The sequence below is a fragment of the Lycium ferocissimum genome, chromosome 5, assembly GCF_029784015.1.
Source record: "Lycium ferocissimum isolate CSIRO_LF1 chromosome 5, AGI_CSIRO_Lferr_CH_V1, whole genome shotgun sequence".
Classification (NCBI taxonomy): Eukaryota; Viridiplantae; Streptophyta; class Magnoliopsida; order Solanales; family Solanaceae; genus Lycium; species Lycium ferocissimum.
In genome coordinates, this window is record NC_081346.1 from 68,951,012 (window position 1) to 68,971,053 (window position 20,042).

The following is a 20,042-nucleotide window of genomic DNA, read 5'->3' on the forward strand; positions in this document are numbered from 1 at the left end:
CATATATTTTATTCTCTTTAAATTTTATTTGTGAAATTATATTGAATATGTTGTTGTTGTAGTAATAGTTGAGTGATTTTGTAATATTAAAAGAAATAAAAGTGATTTTAGTCGGCAATTCTTAAAACTCGAATGGATTATTTAAGAAATTAACTCCTTTGTTGTCCTTATTTTTTTGTTGTCCCGTGAGTCAACCAGAAACAGTCTATTTACCCTATAAATATAGAGGTCCTCAGGTCTCACTTATGAAATTATACTGAGTATATTGTAGTGATAGTCATAATTGAGTGATTTTATGATTTTAAAAGAAATAAAACTGATTTAAGTGGCCAATTTTCAAAATTCGAGTCCATTTAGATAATTAACTCCTTTTTTTTTATTCCTTATTTTCTCTTATTTCAAACTTGTCCAATTCAAAAGTCTCTCTCTCACACACGCACAAAAGAGTGGTAGTTAGTTTCTCTCTGCACCCAACAAAAAAAAAGAACTCTCATAGGTAGAGTGATATAAGCTCCTCATTAATGTCCACCTCTCTGTGTCACTGTTTCTCTCTCTATACGTATTTACTCTCTTTCTTTCTCTCTCTACAATGTGATCCGTTAATCACACTTTCTCTCTCTTAATTTCTCTCTCTATCAATGTCATTTTCAAAAATGATAGAACTGTGAAGAAGAAGAAGAACAACAAGAACACTAGAGAGCTAGGTTTTTTTTAGATTTTTTTATTTTTGAGTTTTGTTTTTGTGTTTTTTGTGATGAAGCTAGTGGTGAATTTCGAGGTGGTTTGTTGTTGCTTTTTTCCGAGATTTACGATCTAAATTAGACTCTCTTTTTTTTTTTTTTTTTTTTTTTTTTTCTTCTTACTTCCCTCTCTCCTCTTTTCAAAATCCTTTTTTACCTTTTTTATTATTTTTTATCTTTCCGTTTTTTTTTTTTTTTTTTTGGTTTTTGTTTACTTTTTTGTGCTTTTTGTTGTGTTGCTGTCTCTTGGAGCTTTAGAAAAGTAATGGAGAAAAATCGTCACAGGAAGAGTAGGAGTGCTTCAGGAATTATGGAAGGTTATTTCAGTCAATTCACTCTATTTCTCTTCCTTCTTATTCTCTGTTTGGTTGATGTGATTTTGTGAAGCAATGAAGATATTTTGAATGCTCATACTGTTTGTTGTTAGAAATTAGAATTACAGAGTACTGCTGCTTTGATTTAGCTGAAATTTTCGAATAAATGAAAAAGGAAACTAAGTCATGATAATTAAAATTGTTTTCTTATGCTCTGTTTGGTTGATGAGATTTTGTGAAGAAATGAAGTAAGTATTAATGCTAAACTGTTTGTTAGAAATTAGAATTACGATTTTGTGTGCTTTGATCAGCTAAATTTTTTGAATGAACGAAAAATAAAATTAAAATAGGGTTTTTTTCAGTGAAAAAATCGTTTCTGAAAGATTTATCTTTGTTCTTATGCTTTGTTTGGTTGATGAGATTTTGTGAAGAAATGAAGAAAGTATGAAGATATATTGAATGCTAAACTGTTTCTTAGAAATTAGAATTACGAGTAATGGTGCTTTAATGAGCTGAATTTTTTGAATGAATGAAAAAGGAAATTAAATTATGATAATATTTTTAAGTGAATAATCGTTTCTAAAAGATCTGTTTGACCAAACTAACAAAAACGAAAAAATAGGAATTTATTTATTACTACATTATTATTTTTTTTTTGGATAAATTTTGGCCATTGGAAGTATTCTCTAAATTTTTCTGATGATAATTTATTAGTAAAACTTTTGCCAAAGTAAGATTTTCTTTGTCTTATACATGCCATTTTTTTTTTAGTTTTTAATTTGGCAAGCAAAATTCGATTATCTGGAAGTAATTGACTCTTTTTTTTTTTTTTGAATTTCTCTTTCAAATTTACATTGTATTCTTTTTGTTTTCCTTTTTTTAATTTCAATTTTTTTTTTTCTATTTTCAAAGATGGAATGGTACATTTAATGTTTCTTTTTCAACTGTCTTCTTCTTTGTTTTTTCTCGACAATTGCTTTTTTCCCTTGTTATGTACATGCCCATGAGGTATGGCTTTTGTTTTTATTTCTACAATTTGTTTGTCTGGTTTTGACTTGACATGGAGTTTAAGAAAGTAAAGAAGGCTTTTGAATCTTGTGGTTGATAACTAAAGATATGCAGAGTGTACCAAAATGTTCTTTAATCTTGCCGTTTTAAACATGTCATGTGGAAAGTTGAAATTAAAGAGTAGCCAAAAAAGGAAGAAAAAACCATTCTTTATGAAACAGACTAAAAATGAAAGTAAGACAGACAAATTGAAACGGAGGGAGTACTCTCTTTGGTTCTTACTTTTGAGGAAGTACTCTCTTTGGTTCTTACTTTTGTTAAAGTTAAGCTGTATTTGTATGAATGATTAGTCCCTTTATGTAGTGGCAACACCATCATTTTGTTTTTGTTCCAATTTGTTTTCTTATCATTATGATATAAGCCATGGGTTGATTCACTTAAAGGTGTTTTTGCTTAATTATACTTCACTTTCTCTTCCTTGAAGTTCACTAACATGAATTCTTGAATGGTGCTGTTAATTTACTTTTTCTCTGTTTAATCTTCCATAGCTATCTGAGCATGTTAAGTTTGGTGATGTATATTTTTCACTCAAACTGTTCGGACATATTGTTACAATTTTCGGGAATTTGAAGAACTCCAAAAAGCTGTTTTCACAATTTTCACTCCAAATCACTCACAAAAATTCAAAAACAACTCCAATTTGTATTCATGTCCAAATACAACTACGATTTTCAAATGCCATTTTCAACTTGAAAACAATAACTACTTTTTTTTTCAAATTTCACAATTTTTATGTCCAAACGCCCACTTACTTTTCTTTTATTCCTCAGCTTGAATTTTCATCTGAATTGCAGCTACCTCTTTTTAATTGATGATACGAAAAGTGAGTACTGACATTGTTATTGATCCTATGTCCAGGAAGTAGACTAGTACAAAAACAGATTGCTACACCGAAAGTGGCTCTCAATTCTCGTTCCTACTGTGATGGATCTGCTAGGGGTGATAAGGTCAGCCAATTTGTATAGATTAATTAGCATTTTTGAATATATTATGGTTAATTATTCGTCGCATAAATTATATATAAGCTGACATTCGTTAAATATTTTTTGTACCTGTAGATTATGCATGATTTAGGGAAGAGTTCTTCCAAACGAGTTACTGGAACACCAATTAAAGAGTTGCTTGCAGAAGAAATGGCAAAAGAAGGTGAATCAAAGAGAAGGCCGCCCAGCATTGTTGCTAGATTGATGGGTCTCGAAGGGATGCCATCTCCGCAGCATATTGGTAGACAGCAGAGAAGGTTTTCAGACAGCTGCCAACATAGAAATGAACAGATAGATCCAAGGAAGAGGAGGCAGCTATTCGATGAACACCCAAGTCAAAGAAGCTCCATGGAACACCAAGAATTCAAGGATGTATATGAGGATTTGGAAGCATCACATGTTGCCAACCGTCGTCATTCATCAAGATGGAGTGAAACCGGAAGATTTGCCACTCCTGATATGGCACTTATACAGCAGAAGTTTATGGATGCAAAACGTCTTTCGACTGATGAAAGGTTTCAGAACTCAAAAGAATTTGATGACACTCTTGAGGAGCTTGAATCAAATAAGGACTTATTGTTGAGGTATCTTCAGGAACCAGATTCCTTGTTTGTGAAGCACTTGCAGGACCTGCAAGTTGACACTGCTAGTTCTACATGCAGTCACATAGCAGTTTTAAAACCATCAAATTCTGTGAAATATGAAGGCAGTGCCAAACCCTCCAAATCTGTTAGAGGTGGTTCACGTAAACAAGGCATCAACCAGCAGAAAGAGCGCGTTGATGGTCTCTTACTCCAGTCACAGCATCGTTATAGTGAGCATAATTCCCAGAAGTCGTCACCGGTTCTTTCTGAAGGAAAGGAGGAAAACATGCTACCTACAAGAATTGTTGTTCTGAAGCCAAACCTTGGGATAACACAAAGTGATATTACTTCTGTTCCATATCACCCTGATGTGAGGAAGCATGCACAATATCCTCGTGCTTCACCTGGGGGAGCAGGACAAGAGGAAGAGAGAAATTCATCCAAGAATATGGGGATCTCAAGGCCCAAATCAAACGAAGCAAGAGATATGGCAAAGGAAATTACGAGACGGATGCGAGAATCTTTTGGGCCTGTTGATGGTGATGCATATTTTAGAGGTTCTGGTGTTAAAGGATATGCTGGAGATGAAAGTTCTTGTGATGTTTATGAAAGTGACTCGACTGGTGAGTCAGACATTACAACTTTGTCTTCTAGGAAGTCATCTGGTAGGGGTAATCTGAAAAAATCTTCATCGCTAGGTTCTTCTGAATCATCAGTGGGCAGGGAGGCAAAGGAGAGGTTGTCTGAGAGGTGGAAGATGACTCAATATTATCAAGACATTGAAATGGCTGGTAAGAGTAGTACGCTAGGTGAAATGCTTTCTTTAGCTGATGAGGGAACGAAGGACGATTATTGTGACATGGTGCATGTTGATGAAGCCACTGACGAACCTGGTGGCAGGAAAGCAACTACTGAATGGGATTCCCCACTGGGTATTAGTAGTAGAGATGGTTGGAAGGATGTATGTATTAATGATTCATCAGGATACAGATCAACTTCTCCACCTTTTTGCAACAAAAAGCATAGAACCAGAGGACGACGGGAAGTTTTTTCTAATAAGCAATACTCAATTTCCAAAGAGACTGTAAATCAGGAACAGTCAGTAAATCATCGCAGAAGTAGGTCATTGGATGGTGTGCTGAATTTGAGAGACAAATTCATATCAAAAGACGCTAGATCCAGCAAGAAGAAACTTCATTCCTCTCGTCTTGCTGGTGACTCCTCGTCAAAAGGCAAGCTATGCCAGAGAACTGATATGAATCTAGAAGAGAACCTATCTGAGAAGCTGCTGCCTTTAACTTCTCAAGTGCCTTCTGCAGATGGAATGAGTTATACTAATGCTTCAGATGATGCTGTAACCGAGAGTATAACCCTGTCTTCAGAATATTCTGTACAGCTGCTTCAGAAACTACCTGCAGAATGTGGAAGTGCTTCTCCTCTTAACCAAGAGGTCTCAATTCTACAGGTTTGTTAATTCTCTTGTAGATGTTTCACATCTTCCATAATTTCACATCTATATCCACTTAAGCATAGTAGGTATATCTCTTTCTAGGTATATCTCTTTCTTTCTCACTAGCTGTAAACCTGTTGGCTTGCCTTGTTTGTCTCGGCTTTGACATGGTAACTGATGTGCTTCTGGTTTGGGGATAAGTTTTGCACTAGTGTTTTAGAATCTGCATAGAACATAGATGTTGCAGCGATCGCTGGTGATAGTTTCCTTTATTTGGCATCTTATTCCTCTGACATTACTGCTTTTAGAAATGGCCACAATGACTAACTTGTTGAAGTAGCATGGCCAGCACTAAGTGCATCTTCCCTATTTAGTAATATTGAAACAGAAAATATATCGGTTCTGGCTGGAAAATTCCACTATAGGGTGATGTGCTTTTTATGAATTTCTAGTTGAGCAATCTGACTGATACTGCCAGCCTTCTGCTTTAGTCTCTTAAAATTCTGCTATTTAAGTTTAATACCGTGAGATGATGGTAGTTAGAAAGGCTTTCTATGCATCAGATTTCACTTGTAAAGCATTTGCATCTTTTGTACTTATTCTAAACTGCGTGTTGACTGCCTCTTTTTCTTTGCCCATTGCATAATACTAACTCATCAAGAAGTAAATATATATACAGCAGTTACTATCTTGCCTGTTAACTCAGAGCAAAAGCTTTCTTGCTTGGATCAATTTGAAAAGCTTGTCTTGCTGGTATGGTAGCCGGTAGGTAAGATATACCAAATGCACATGTAATTAAATGGCACGCACTGCATATGCTCACCGTGCTAAATGCATACGTAATAACATGTCATTAAAACTCGCTTTTTGGGGTAAAATTTGCCTATTGTAATGTTCTATGAGCATAGATAGATGGACAGTTTCAGTAGTTGCTTTGGAGAGCTGTAAGCTCCAACCAAAAGGGGTGGGCAGACTGTGGGGTTTGATTAATTAGGTTTTAAAGCACCAAGGATCTATTTGTTTATATATTTACAAAACATTTCTAGTTATGTTTTTCGGAGTTTCAAGTCATATTTATCTTATTGTTGAGCTTTATGTTATCGATAGGAAACACTTCCGGAACCATCACCAGCATCACCTGCAATAGCTTCTGTTGCTTCGGAGTATCCTGTAGCTGAGCCTGAGTCATCGGTAAGCTCCAAAGAGGCTGATCATCCTAGTCCACTTTCTGTTCTGGAAGTTCCGTTTACAGAAGATGCGTCTTCTGGTTCAGAATGTTTTGAGAGAGTCGGTGCTGAACTTAATGGTGAGTATGATTTCTTGACCATGTTTAGCAATTATTTGCAAAATATGACTTCCTATCTCCTGTGCAATCAAAGTGCTTTGCCTGATGACAATTCTAGTATTTGAGCCTTTATTGACGTTCTCCTCATTATTGTTATTATTGCGTGTTCTTGTTGTTATTATTAAGTTTTAGTACATTATCTTTGTCAAGAATTATTTATTCACATACTTCTATTCTCACCAGAGCTTCGGATGCAACTGAAGCTCCTCAAGATGGAGTCAGATGCTTATGCTGATGTCGTAGTAAGTGATGACGAGGTTGAGTCCTTTGAAGAAAATTGTAGTTTAAGGTCCCAAAGCTGGCAATCTTCTTACACATTGGATGTGCTAACGGACTCTGGGTTGAAGGCATCCGACACTGATACATTTGTAACATCTTGCCACTCTCTGGATTGTCCTTTGAGTCCCTGGATTTTCGATAATCTTGAGAAAAAGTACACTGATGAAACAACTGGACCAAGGTATGAAAGACGGCTACTGTTTGACCGTATAAACTCGGGTCTACTGGAGATTCTAAAGAAGTATGTAGATCCTTGTCCTTGGGTGAAGCCAATACAGGGTATTAACTGGAAGTGGCAGACATATGGGATGAAAAACATTCTGCATCAACTGTTGAGAACCCAAGAAGATCCTGCAAATGCGGACACGCCCGCTAATATTGTGGAAGAGATGCATTGGCTAGAACTCAAGGATGATATTGATCTGATAGGTAAGGACATTGAGAAATTGTTGATAGAGGACCTCATAGTAGAAGTTGTAACTATGTAGGTGCAATCTAGGTAGTAGTTTCATACTCGATAACAAAAGATGCGAAGTTTTTAGGAGATAACTAATAAACTACAAATGTTGCATCCACCCTAGTATTAACTATAATATAGCTTGATGACATTTAAAGTGCCAGTATCGGCCACTCGCATTACATGAAATATAAGCATTCTGAAGTTGATTTCTGCAAGCACAGCAAAATGCATAAGCGTGTAGATGTTCAATTTGAATCTGTTTTTCCTTTTATATTTCCTTGTCTCGGCATCTGGGCCGAGGAAAAGACAGAAGATCATAAAAACAATTCAATCTTAATATATAATATAACATTAAAAAGAGTAAATATTTCTACTTTGGGTTAAATGTGCTTTGCTTCGCTAGATTGTGCATGCACGTGCACATACATATGGCGAAAACCATACCGAAAACTCTTGTGCATGTAAATGCCTCACATTTGAGCAACAATTGGTGTATAAAACTCCTCCTAACTATGTTCTAAATTAGTACATTTGAGCAACAATTGGTGTATAAAACTCCTCCTAACTCAGACTAGGGCACGATTCTGCTCCTCTCTCTTCCTCCATCTCTGCGTCAACATCATCATCTTTCTACTACAATCAGCCACCATAACTGATTCCTCCTCATCTGACTCCACCAAGTCCTTCTTCCACTCACCTTTGGCTGTCTCCAACATCAAAAATCACATCTCCATCACTCTTGAGATGGAAAACGTCCAATATGGGACATGGGTGGAACTCTTCAAAATCCACGCCAAGTCACACAGAGTCCTCCACCATATCATTCCACCGAAGTCCGGGAAAGAAAAGGTGCCCAAAATCGATGCTGAAAAAGAGTTATGGTCGACTCTTGATGCCGCGGTTCTTCAATGGATTTATGCTACCATCTCTACTGACCTATTGCATACTATCCTCGAACCCGACTCCACGCATGGAAGCTTGGAATAGGTCACATGACATATTCCAAGACAACAAAAATTCTTGAGCCGTCACTCTTGAGCATGAATTTTCTCACACTAATATGGAGGACTTCCTAATGCTTCCGCGTATTGTCAACGACTCAAGATTCTATCCGATCAACTTAAGAACGTCTTGCTCCGCCTCCAACAACCGCCTCGTCCTTTAAATGGTAGCCGGACTCACTGACGCCTATAAGGGGGTGGGTACAGTCATCCGTCAAAGCAATCCTTTTCCTCTCTTCTATCAAGCCCGTTCCATGCTCGTTCTCGAAGAAATAGCTTCACCAAACAATGCCTGCCACGATCCGCTAATGCCATGATTGCTCGGATTACGACGATAATCCCTCTTCGGAAATAACCACCCAAACCGTCGAATAATAAAGGTAAAAGGCATCAAAACCGCAACAACAACGGTGTAAAGAACCGCGGGCAGAAAAGGTGGCAAAAGGGAAAAAGAACAACCGAAACAAAGAGTGAGTTTTGGTAGACGTGGACGCAGCAAGTTAAAGACCACGACCACCAAGAATAAAGGGCGGGGCAATTGACGGGGAATGCACAAAGAATGGCAGCTGGCCCTACATGCCGTGGCTCGTGCCTCCTTGTCCGTATCCAACTACTTCACGGCCACACCAACACTTACCGCAGGCAAAGTGGGCATACTGGGGCCACGCTCCACCACAAGCTTACTCTACCGACGTTCACCCCACTCCAACCGACATCGAGGCCGACGCACACACTGGGGCTCACTCCTCCCATGCAAATCGTGGGTATGGATACCGCAAGCCCACTTCTCATATGACATCCGCGCAAGGTAACCTCTCGTCTTATTTTAATTTGAGCAATAATCGTGGTATAATTGTCGAAAATGGTCATTCAATTCCAATTCGTGGTTATGGTCATACCAACTTAGCTCCCCCTAACCGACCTTTAGCCTTAAAAAATGTTCTTCATGCTCCTCATCTTATCAAGAACCTAGTCTCAATTCGAAAATTCACCATGATAACTCCGCTCGTTGAATTTGATCCTTTTGGTTTTTTCACAAAGGATTACCGGACCGGATTTGATCTAATGAGAGATGTGATAGTCCTGGGTAGCTTTATCCCATCACCACCGCACCACCATCGTCTTTTATTTAACTTCATCTATGTGGTATGATCGTCAGTCATCCGAGCACCGTTTCGACTCCTTTAGGCAAAATAAATTTATTAAATGTAATGGACCGATTAAGTCTCATGTTTGTCATTCCTGCACTCTTGGAAAACAGATTAAATTGTCATTTGTTGCATCTCATTCACAAACATGTATCCCATTTGATATTATCCATAGTGATCTTTGGACATCTCCCGTTTTGAGCTTTTCGGGCCACAAATATTATGTTTTGTTCTTTTTTTGATTACTCTAATTTTTTGTGGACATTTCCCTTATCAACTAAGTCTCAAACGTTACCACTTTCTTAGTCTTTCGAAATTTCATTCGCACTCAATTTGAACGGGAAATAAAGAACATTCAATGTGATAATGGTAGGGAATTTGATAACGGTCCATTCTGGGAGTTTTGTAAATCTAATGACTTGTCTTTTCGCCTCTCCTATCCTCATACCTCATCACAAAATGGAAAGGCCGAAAGAAAAATTCGAACAATAAACAACATGGTTCGTACTTTACTCACTCATGCGTTTTTACCTCTTTCTTTTTGGCATCATGCATTACAAATGGCCACTTACCTCCTCAACATTCTTCCTCATAAAGGATTAGCCTGTCAATCTCCTCTCAAAGTACTCTATCACAAAGACCCATCCTATTCTCATCTTCGGGTGTTCGGGTTGCCTATGTTACCCCTATTCCCATCTAATACCATTAACAAGCTTCAAGCCCGTTCCACCCTACGTGTGTTCTTAGGCTATCCATCCCATCATCGTGGTTACAAATGTTATGATTTATCATCCAAGAAAATCATCATAAGTCGTCATGTCGTGTTCGATGAAACCTAATTTCCTTTTGCTAAGCTACATACTTCCTTAGATCGTCACCATTATGATTTTCTGGATGATGGACCCTCTTCTTATGTAATCCACCATTTAGCCTCGCAAAACAGCCCACCTTCCAGCGACCATACTCCGCTGCCCACTGGTTCTAGTAGCCCACCACCCACGCCACACCGCTCACCCTCACCGTTATCGCCACCCCATCGTCCACCCCCGTCCGCCACCCCATCGTCCCTCCCCTATTCCAAAAACCGATCACTAGAGTCAACACGGTATTGTCAAGCCTAACCCAAAATACAGCCTTCATCACTCATGCGTCCAAATCTCCCCTTTCTCGTAACCCCGTGTCCGCCTTACGTGACCCGAATTGGAAAATGGCTAAGATGAATATAAGGCTCTTTATTAAAAATAAGACGTGGGAGTTAGTGCTTCGCCCACCTAATATGCATGTTATTCGGTCTATGTGGATTTTTAGACATAAAGAACACTCTGACGGTTCCTTTGAGAGGCATAAAGCCCGATTTGTAGGTGATGGCAAAACTCAACAAGCTGAGTGATCAGTGGTGATACTTTTAGCCCACAGAAACCGGCGACCATCTGCACTGTTCTCAGTCTATTTCTCTCTAATGCTTGGCCTATTGACCAACTTGATGTGAAAAATGCATTCTTACATGGTGAACTCGAGGAAACTGTCTACATGAATCAACCCATGGGTTTCCGAGACCCTACACATCCTGACTATGTCTCGCTACTGTCCTTATATAGCCTCAAGCAAGCTCCCCGGGCCTGGTACAAACGATTTGCTGACTATGTTTCTAGCATTGGTTTCACCCACAACAAGTCTGATCATTCTCTATTCATCTACCGAAAAGGTATTGATATGGCGTATCTTCTTTTGTATATGGATGATATCATCTTAACTACCTCCTCTGATGATCTTCGCAAGTCTATCATGACACTTCTCAACTCGAATTTGCGCGAAGGATTTGGACCACTCGCTATTTCGGGGAATAGCAGCTTACTCGTCACGCAGTGGTTTATTTTTATCTCAAAAGAAGTACGCCGAAGAGATCACAAACGAGCAAGATGTCGTCTTATGCAGCTGCGGCCACGCCCCGACACCAAACCGAAGTTAAGCGCCACCTCTACCTCACCATTTAAGGATCTTTCACTTTATCGCACCGCAAGTGCAGCACCGCAATATCTCACGTTCACGAGACCGACATTTCGTACAAGTCCAGGCAACAAATTTGTCTATTCATGCATAACCCGACGGAGGTCCACACGAATGCTCTCAAACGTATCGTGCGCTATATTAAGTAAGCACCCTTGATCATGGCTTGCATCTTTATCCATCTAAACCCACCACTCACTCGTATACCTGATGCGTATCATGGTTGTCCGGACACTAGGCGTTCGACTTCCGATTATTCGTCTTTCTTGATGATAATCTCATTTCTTGGTCCGCTGCCGGGCAGTCCGCCATGTCTCGATCTAGCGCGGAGGCCGAATATCGAGGGGTAGCCAATGTTGTTACCGAGTCTGCTGGCTGGCTACGCAATCGCTTCTAGAACTTCATTGTCCAATACGAAAGGCTACTTGGTGTACGTGATAATGTTAGTGCCATATATCTATCCTGCAACTCCCGTTCAACATCAACGCACTAAGCATATCGAGATGGATATTCACTTCGTCCGTGAACAAGTTGCTCGTGGTCATGTACGTGTCCTACATGTCCCATCGCGCTATCGTATCGCGAACATATTTACTAAAGGTCTTCCTTGGTTCTATTTGAAGATTTTTATGGACAAAATTGTAAGTCCCCCAAACCTCCGCTTCGATCATAGGGTGTGTTAGAATATTATGTAAATATTTAGTTACCATCTTTATTGATGTAAATATATTAAAAGAATATTTAGTTACCATTATGGTTAGGTGTATATTTAGTTACCTTTATTATAGCCTAGGATCTTTGTATATATACACATGTTGACAAAGATTAATGCAAGCAGATTATTACCTTCTTACAACAACTCCTTCTAACTAAGTTCTAAATTAGTTGTATTCTCCTTTCGGTTCCTCAATAGTATTAGATTTCGTCTTGATGTATCTAATCCACATATGAATGAACCTCTCCAAGTTGTAAAGTTGGAAACAACCGAGATCGAATCTCACTGAAATTGTGAGGCCTCAATGTTGTTATTACTTATGTCACTTCAACAATCGGAACGTTAGGAAAAGCTGATAGAGGAATAGTCTTACTGACAAATGGAGTTAGATTTTCGTTTGTCTGGTGATTGAGGAAAAGAAAAGAATTTATTCTCGTAGTGTTTACAAACCTCTTTATCGGTACCAAGGGGAAGTACTGAATTAGACAATAAGGGGTGACAAAATCAAACTATTTTTAATAACTTACACAACTTGCTCGAGGTTGAATTGGTTGGACCATGATCCGTTTGTTAACTTAACCCAATGAATTGAACTCTATGATTTATCAAACTATTATGTTAATTCAAGTCAAAATAGATAAACTCATTAACCTAACGAATAAAAAATGAAGCTTAGATCGGAAATACAATATCAAATTTGGAAATTGGAATACTTTAAATTTGAAAATATTAAACTAAAAATGCCACTGTCGTGACACCACTAACCACTAATGGCGCCTTGCTACCGCCAAATTTTGCCACGGTGACATTATCTAAAAATGTTGTCGCTATTACGTTTTTGGCTAAAAAACGCCCTCCAACTAACCAAATAGCTCAAAAATACCCCTTCCTGCTAAGAGTTGCTCAAAACAACGAAAAATGCGCCAATTTTCTCTTGAACCATTCGAAATGGGATAGTTTGGCCCTCCATTTAAAGTTCGGCATAAGTTTTCTTAATTGTAAAGACTTGGAGATTATGATATTACTTTGACTGTTTTAAATTACCGTTATTATACAATGCCAAATTTTATGTTTTATATAATGTTAATTACCATCGTTAATTTGTCAACTAAATATTTACTCTTTGTTTTCTTTTAAACTATTATACCGACACTCAACTGAAACTTAGAATGACTTAAAGTTACAATAAGCAATATAGTGTAACTTTTGTTCGAAAGTTACTTAATATTGCTATTCGTGCAAAATAAAACGCAAGGCAGGTACCTGTTAAACGAGACAACCAAAGTAGGGAGCCCCATAAATTTTTCACCTTAAAATGAGTCGTGCTTTTGGGCTAGTGTTTGAAGATAAAATTGCACGTTTTTCCCTTAAAATGGACTGGTTTTTAATTTTTATCCTTCAAAATCGAACTTATATCTAGCGGGACATAAGTTTTTTAGAAATTAAAGTCATGCCAAGGCATAATTTATGGGATATAATGATACAAAAGTATAAACTTATGGTCCCCTGCGATTTTTTTTGTCATGAGGGGCGTAAATTAAAGATTAGCACAAAACAAGAACAAAGGCGCAAATGACCCACAACTTTTTCGTTTTCTTATAGCCCGTTAGTTCCATCTGGGCCGAAGTTCATTCTCATATTTTTCAGTCCGAAGAGAAATTAGCATCCAAACGAAGTAGGCCCATTTATTCACTCTAATCAGGTTTTCTTCCATTTCACATAACTTAATTCCTACAGAATTTATGCCGAGTAAGACAAAAGTGCAGTTTCCGCAAAACAAAAATGTTACAAAAATTATGCCGCGCGAAACAAATGTGAATATTTTAATGAAATAAGTAGTAGGGGAAAAATTAATGACTGCATATATGAGGGACAAAAATTAAAGACTAGTCCGTATGAAGGATAATCCGCACAAAATTTTTAATGTCTTTAATTTTTGCCCTTCACTTAAATAGGTGGCTGAAAATATCTTGAAGTTTTGGGTTCGAATCCCCGCTTAGTTAAAAAAATAAATTCGCAAGGCAAGGTGTGCCTTATGCGGTAGACTTTGCCTTAAGGCATAACTAAAAGTTTGTCGCATATTCTACTTTTTACAAAGCCTTGCCTTGCGAATTTATTTTTGTTTTGATAACTAAGCCAAGGTTCAAAACCCAAAATCTTAGGATATTTTAGGCCAAATATAAAAATTAAAGACCCGCAATTTGAGGGGAGACCACCCGAAAAGAAGGATGAAAAATGAACTAGTTCGATTGATAATAAAAATTAAATACCAGCCCAATGACAAAAATACCAGCCCATTTAAAGAAGCTCAAAGTCGGCCCATTTATTCATCCTAGCCAGGTTTTCTTCATTACTAAACACTCATGCCTCTTGATTTGCGCTACTTCTTCCACTAAAAACCTTCATTCACCACCACTCTCCCCGGCGGCGCGTCAAATCCACCGCCCTCCTATTCTTCTTATGGCAGGTCTAAAGAGAAAAAGCAATGAAGGAAACAAACAAAACAAAGCGCGTGACTTTAAGAACAAAAAACAACGTGGTGGTAATAATAAAGGGAAAGATGGTAAAAGAAAAGGTCCACGTTTACCTAATGCTATGTTAAAAGAGCTTCAAATAAGAAAAAGGTATAATGAATCCGATGATGAAGAAATTGGTACTGATGATGCTATTAATGACTTTTATGAATACGAAGAAGCTGTTGCTGAAGAAGAAACCAGAAAAAATCGTCGGTTTGATCCTGTTGAAAATTTTCAATATGAACTTCCTGATGAATTTGAGGTACTGAAAATTACACTCTATGTCCACTGGCATAGAATATTTACACTGTTTAGCCAAGTTTTTCTTTAATTACCCATTTTAGGCCAGTTTTGCCTTAATCACCTCTTATACATTTGTATAATGTTGTATACCCTGTGTATATTCACTGTTGCAAAAAATGAATTTGAGGTACTGATTTTTTTTTTTTTTTTTGTGCAATTTGAGTCAAATTTTAAATTGATGGATATAGACTAGTATAAAGTAGTGAACCAACAAATTTTAGTAGTCAATTTGACTAATGTCGGAGCTAAATTAGATTAGATTAACAGAGAATTAAGCTCTATGTCTGCTGGAAGAAAATATTTACGCGACATCCCATACTTTGAGTTTGTTACCCAATTTAGCCCATATTTGTGTATAAAGACCTTTTATAAACTATTATACACTGTTATTGCACAGGAGCGGGTTTAATTTCGCGCGCCCAAAGGCGAAGCGGGGTGCACACTGGTTCCCTAAAAATCAAAACACACTATTATACACTTTATACAAGGTTGATAAATTATGTATAATGCTTTCCCCAGGTATAATGTTGTATAATATTGTGTGTTGGGCTATGTGGCCTAATATTTTTGAAAATTTCTCATGGGAAAATTATGCTCTATGTCTAGTTGGAAAGAATATTTACCTTGTTTAGCCCAGTTTTTCTTTAGTTACCGGTTTTAGCCCAATTTTTTCCTTAAACACCTCTTATTGGACACATTGTTTACGTAAGTGTATAATGTTGTATACCGTGTGTATAAGCACTGTTGGGAATAGAATTAAGTTGATTATGCAAATGTGAACTGAAAATATGGCTATGTAGGCGTAATCTATTAGGTTGGGTTGTGTATTTTTGTAAAAATCTTTTTTTTTTTTTTGGAAAAATACGCTCTGTGCCTACTGGGAAGGAATAGTTACCCAGTTTTTCTTAGTTACCAGATTTAGCCCAATTTTCCCTTAAACACCTCTTATCCACTATTATATACTTTTATACAATGTGGACACATTGTTTACCGTATAATGTGTCTGAGCACTGTTGCCAAAAAGAAGAAGTTGATTATGCGAATGTAAACTGAAAATATGGCTAATCTAGGTGTAATATATTATGCTGGGTTGTATGTTTTTGTAAAAATCTCTTTTTTTTTTTTTTCTGTGCGATTTGAGTCGATTATTTCATTGATGGATATAGCTATAAAGTAGTGAACCAACAAAGTTTCAGCTTCTTTTACTCTCTGTTGTTATTTCAAACTTAATTTCGTTGTTAGAAATTGGGCTAGTTTTTCTGCTAGCGTTGCACTTTAATTGGAAACTCAAAAACAATGGGTTCAAATTTTTATATCTCTAGTGCTTTCTATATCCTATTGCAATACTGGTCTGGTTGCGCGTGTGATTGCAACTGGTAGAGTTCCTTCCGTGGGCTAAAATGGTAGAGTTTAGTTAGTTTCTCTGTTCATCTGAACCCATCATTACTGTGCCTCTCTCGTCGTTGATCCCCGTTAGCTACAAGAAGTATGCTGTAGTTGATATTTATGCCTAAGTTTTACTATTGAGGAATCAGTTAAAAATATGTTTAATTACACTGTGGCCTAGTGGTTAATGAAGTGGGAGGAGAACCATGAGGTCTCGGTTCAAACCTCAGCAGTGTCAAAAACACTAGGTGATTTCTTCGATCTGTCTAAACCTTGTTGGAAAGAGTTACCTAGTAGCTGTTGTTGATGGGAGGTAATAGGTATCCCGTGGAATTAGTCGAGATGCGCGCAAGTTGGCTCAGACACCACGGTTATTAAAAAAAAGAAAATATGTTTAATTACTCCTTTGGTCCTAATTGTTTGACCCTTTTCTTTTATGGAGACTAAAGACTAATTTTCTATTTTCCTAATTCAATTTTAAACATTCTGAACCTACTGGTAAGACATAAAAGTTGCACTTTCGCATTGAATGAGGAATAAGTACATTTTTAATACTTAGGTTAAGTTCACTTAGTTTGAATCGGGAAGAGCTCGGGACAAAAGGAGTACTTGTTTTTCCCTTTTAAATTTGATTTGCATTAGCTGCAGAAGATGGGAATTGAGAATGCAGAATCTTCTTTGGTTATGGTGGATTTATAGGCATTGGATTTTTCTTATGTAGGATGAAAATGTATCTTCAGATGATGAAGATGGTGATGGTGATGAGGATGGACGGAGAGGAGACAATGATGAGGAAGAGGAAGAGGATGATGGAAGGCATTCGCGATTGTTGCAAGATATCACTGGACTTCCCACTGATGCTTTTGATGGTAAACTTCCTTTCCACATTTCTTGATGTTCATGCTTTGCTATTATTAATAGAATATGATCTGTTTCTTCAAAGTCAATTCATTTATATATTTTGTAACCATGATTTGTATGTGCTACTTATATCCATATGTGATGTGGGAATCAATTAAATTTTAGTTTATTTTTCTTTTTCGTGCAATTCCATGTTACTTTCCCTTTATTTTGTTGGAGAAACATGCTTATTAAGTGCTCCACTTTCCACAAAACTGTGCATTCTCCTCAACCTTGTGAAAAAAGAGGAATTTTTGGCTGTTTTTGGTGTGACAAAAAATGTTTTCCCAGAATTTATTTTCTCGGAAATTAAGTGATTTTCCTACTCATTTTCTTGTGTTTGGTATGCAAGTTAGAAAATGTCATTTTAAGGGCATTTGCATATATTCAAAGCAAAACACTATTGAGGTTTTGAATTCGAAGTGCAACTTCTGGTGGTTAGACATAGAAGGGGTAGGGGTAGGTGAGGGGAGGGGGAGTAGGCTATGACGGGGGTTAGGCTGGGGGTAGGTGGATAGTGCGGGGTGGGTTGGGGATGCGTTGGTGTGTTTTGATTGAGTCAGAAAATGTTTTCCCTCAAATTATTAAGGAAAATCTTTTCCTCCATTTTCTCCTATTTTTAGGAAAACATTTTCCAGTCATACCAAACACACTTTTTGTCATTACATGTCATTTCTTTGAATACATTGTGTAATCGATGATGAGGACTGATCAAAAGATGTCTGTATGATAGGCAAGAAGAAGAAAAATGATGTTATCATATCTGAGGCATATTCAGAGTCTGAGTATAATCCCAGTCGTGATATTTTGGATGGGGATGGCCGCATTAGCATCCAGGATCTTCTGGACCCACTCCATGGGAAGTCTGACTATAGCAAACTTAGAAAGACCATGAGTCGGATGGAGAAGAAGTCCATGCCCATTCATGCACCTCTTCCGAAACCAGATCAAGAGAGATTGGATAGAAAGGCAGCTTATGGTTTTATGCAGAAGGATGTTACGAAATGGGAACCTCATGTCAAAAGAAACAGAGAGGCACCGACTATTTATTTTGACGAAGATAAGGATGTGGGATTTTCTACTGTAGGAGCAATAGCTGCTGAATTTGAACCAAGAACTGATTTTGAGAAAAAAATTGCTTCCCTTTTCAATGACCATGAGGTCGTTGAAGCTCATAAAAAAGATGGTGCAAGACTTCTTGAACTTAATAAGGTATGGAGGTCATAGAATTTTACACACTTGAATGGTCCCTGTAAATTTTTATATTATATTTAATGTTTACCACTTTGGCAGATTTCTGTAGAAGATGTGAGGGAGCGGCAAAACCAGCTTGCTAAGATGAAAAGTCTTCTTTTCCGTCATGAAATGAAGGCAAAACGAGTCAAGAAGATAAAATCAAAAGTGTATCATCGTTTGCTGAAAAAAGACAGATTGAAGCTAGCAGGTACTGCAATGGAAACAGATCCGGAAGCAGCCAAAGAGCAGGCAATGAAACAAGAATTCAAAAGGGCAGAGGTAATATAATTTCATTCATTGCTTGTGTGAACTTGCTTAGGAGTCTTTTCTGCTTTCCTGGTTTTTTTCTGATCGTGTTTGTCTCTTTTGCGACTAAATTTTAGGCTTTTTTCATTTTTGGCCCGCTGACAAATTAATTACGGGCGCTAGCCGAAATATATAAAACCTATACACTGTTTTATGTATATTATATGTATATTTATACTTAATAGACAAAACCTATACACTTGCTGACTATTATTCTTTTAAGAAGTCCAAAACTATAATTATCCCTAATTTGTTTGTAGGAGCGCTTGACTCTGAAGCACAAGAACAGCTCCAAGTGGGCAAAGCGCATCTTAAAACGTGGCTTGGATTTGCAAGATGAAGGAACTCGAGCTGCTATTCATGAACAGCTGAATCAACATGCCCTTTTGTCCAGAAAAGCAAATAACATGAAAGACAGTAGTGGTAGTAGTAGTGAAGAAAGCAGTGATGAGGATGACCTTGATGAGGCTTCTGATGGATCGGATCAGGAAGCTGCAGTAAAACTGTTGAAGAAAGCAAAGGACAAGACCACTCAAGTCTTAGAAGGGGATGAAGAATTGCCAGTGTCAGGAGTGCTTTCCTTACCTTTCATGGTAATTTTATCAAGGGCTTTTTTCATTTTTGGCCAGTTGGGCGAAATTAATTACTTGCGCTAGCCACAATATATAGAACATGTACACTGATCATTTATATTTTATGTTACAAAATGTATATTTTACATTTGCTGGTTATTTTTTTTATTGGTCCAACTGTAATTATCCCTTAATTAATTCTTCAGTATTTCCTTGCACCAATTACTTTCTCTAAATATTTTGAGGGTTTAAGTTATCTATGGGACGGCTTCCCGGTCCGTGGATTGAAAAGAAGGAAAGAGGCAGCCGATGGAAAACAAAGCTTGTCTAGAGATATGGGCATCATTGAAAAAGTTAGAAGACAACAACGAGCCAAAAACTCAAGGAACAAATTTTCACGGTAGGAGGGTTTTGGTGCTCAAAAAGCAGGCACCTAAAAACCCAAAAGGGGACATCAGACAAAATAGGGACAGTGATAGTGAAGGTGAGAAATGCCAGAGAAATTGGCATCAGTGTCGTGAAGAAAATAATTTTTCCCGAGAGGGAAGTTCATTTTGATCCCAAGACCCTTTAAGAATCGAGATTGGTCATGATTCTCTGTTTAAGGTAATTCCCTGTCATGTTACCCTCTTTGTCTGTGTTTTTGAGGGGTTAAAGGACTTTTTCCTGGGGTTCAGAGTTTTGACTATTCAAAGACCCCAACTCAAAGACATCGTTGAAGTTTCCATT

The 20,042-nt window shown here is 37.6% G+C and overlaps 2 protein-coding genes across 4 annotated transcripts in view; both read left to right on the forward strand.

Annotated features, from left to right (window-relative positions):
• Positions 1 to 929: 929 nt before the first annotated feature.
• Positions 930 to 7,449, forward strand: LOC132057195 (uncharacterized). Of its 3 annotated transcripts, none has more exons than XM_059449674.1 (5): positions 930 to 1,057; positions 2,981 to 3,069; positions 3,181 to 5,154; positions 6,247 to 6,445; positions 6,668 to 7,449. In XM_059449674.1, exons 1-5 carry the CDS (start codon positions 1,006 to 1,008, stop codon positions 7,249 to 7,251), a joined length of 2,898 nt encoding a protein of 965 aa, XP_059305657.1. In that variant the 5' UTR covers positions 930 to 1,005; the 3' UTR covers positions 7,252 to 7,449. The 3 variants fall into 3 exon arrangements, with proteins under 3 accessions (XP_059305657.1, XP_059305660.1, XP_059305658.1); XM_059449677.1 differs by lacking the exon at positions 930 to 1,057 and adding an exon at positions 2,373 to 2,505; XM_059449675.1 differs by lacking the exon at positions 930 to 1,057 and adding an exon at positions 2,515 to 2,570.
• A 6,997-nt stretch (positions 7,450 to 14,446) lies between these two features.
• The window catches only part of LOC132057981 (U3 small nucleolar RNA-associated protein 14-like), a 7,904-nt gene continuing 2,308 nt past the window's right edge, over positions 14,447 to 20,042 (forward strand). Inside the window, exons 1-6 of the mRNA XM_059450555.1 lie at positions 14,447 to 14,872; positions 17,021 to 17,168; positions 17,933 to 18,411; positions 18,493 to 18,714; positions 19,002 to 19,333; positions 19,588 to 19,713. Coding sequence (XP_059306538.1) covers positions 14,555 to 14,872; positions 17,021 to 17,168; positions 17,933 to 18,411; positions 18,493 to 18,714; positions 19,002 to 19,333; positions 19,588 to 19,713 — 1,625 coding nt within the window. The 5' untranslated portion in view covers positions 14,447 to 14,554. The remainder of the gene's footprint in view (positions 14,873 to 17,020; positions 17,169 to 17,932; positions 18,412 to 18,492; positions 18,715 to 19,001; positions 19,334 to 19,587; positions 19,714 to 20,042) is intronic.

What these genes read in the sequence shown, in the direction of transcription:
- LOC132057195 (XM_059449674.1), top strand. Translation starts at nt 1,006, where the DNA reads ATGGAGAAAAATCGTCACAGGAAGAGTAGGAGTGCTTCAGGAATTATG. An exon ending in TGCTTCAGGAATTATGGAAG is followed by an intron (nt 1,058 to 2,980) that starts GTTATTTCAGTC and finishes TCCTATGTCCAG; the next exon opens with GAAGTAGACTAGTACAAAAA. An exon ending in AAGAGGTCTCAATTCTACAG is followed by an intron (nt 5,155 to 6,246) that starts GTTTGTTAATTC and finishes TGTTATCGATAG; the next exon opens with GAAACACTTCCGGAACCATC.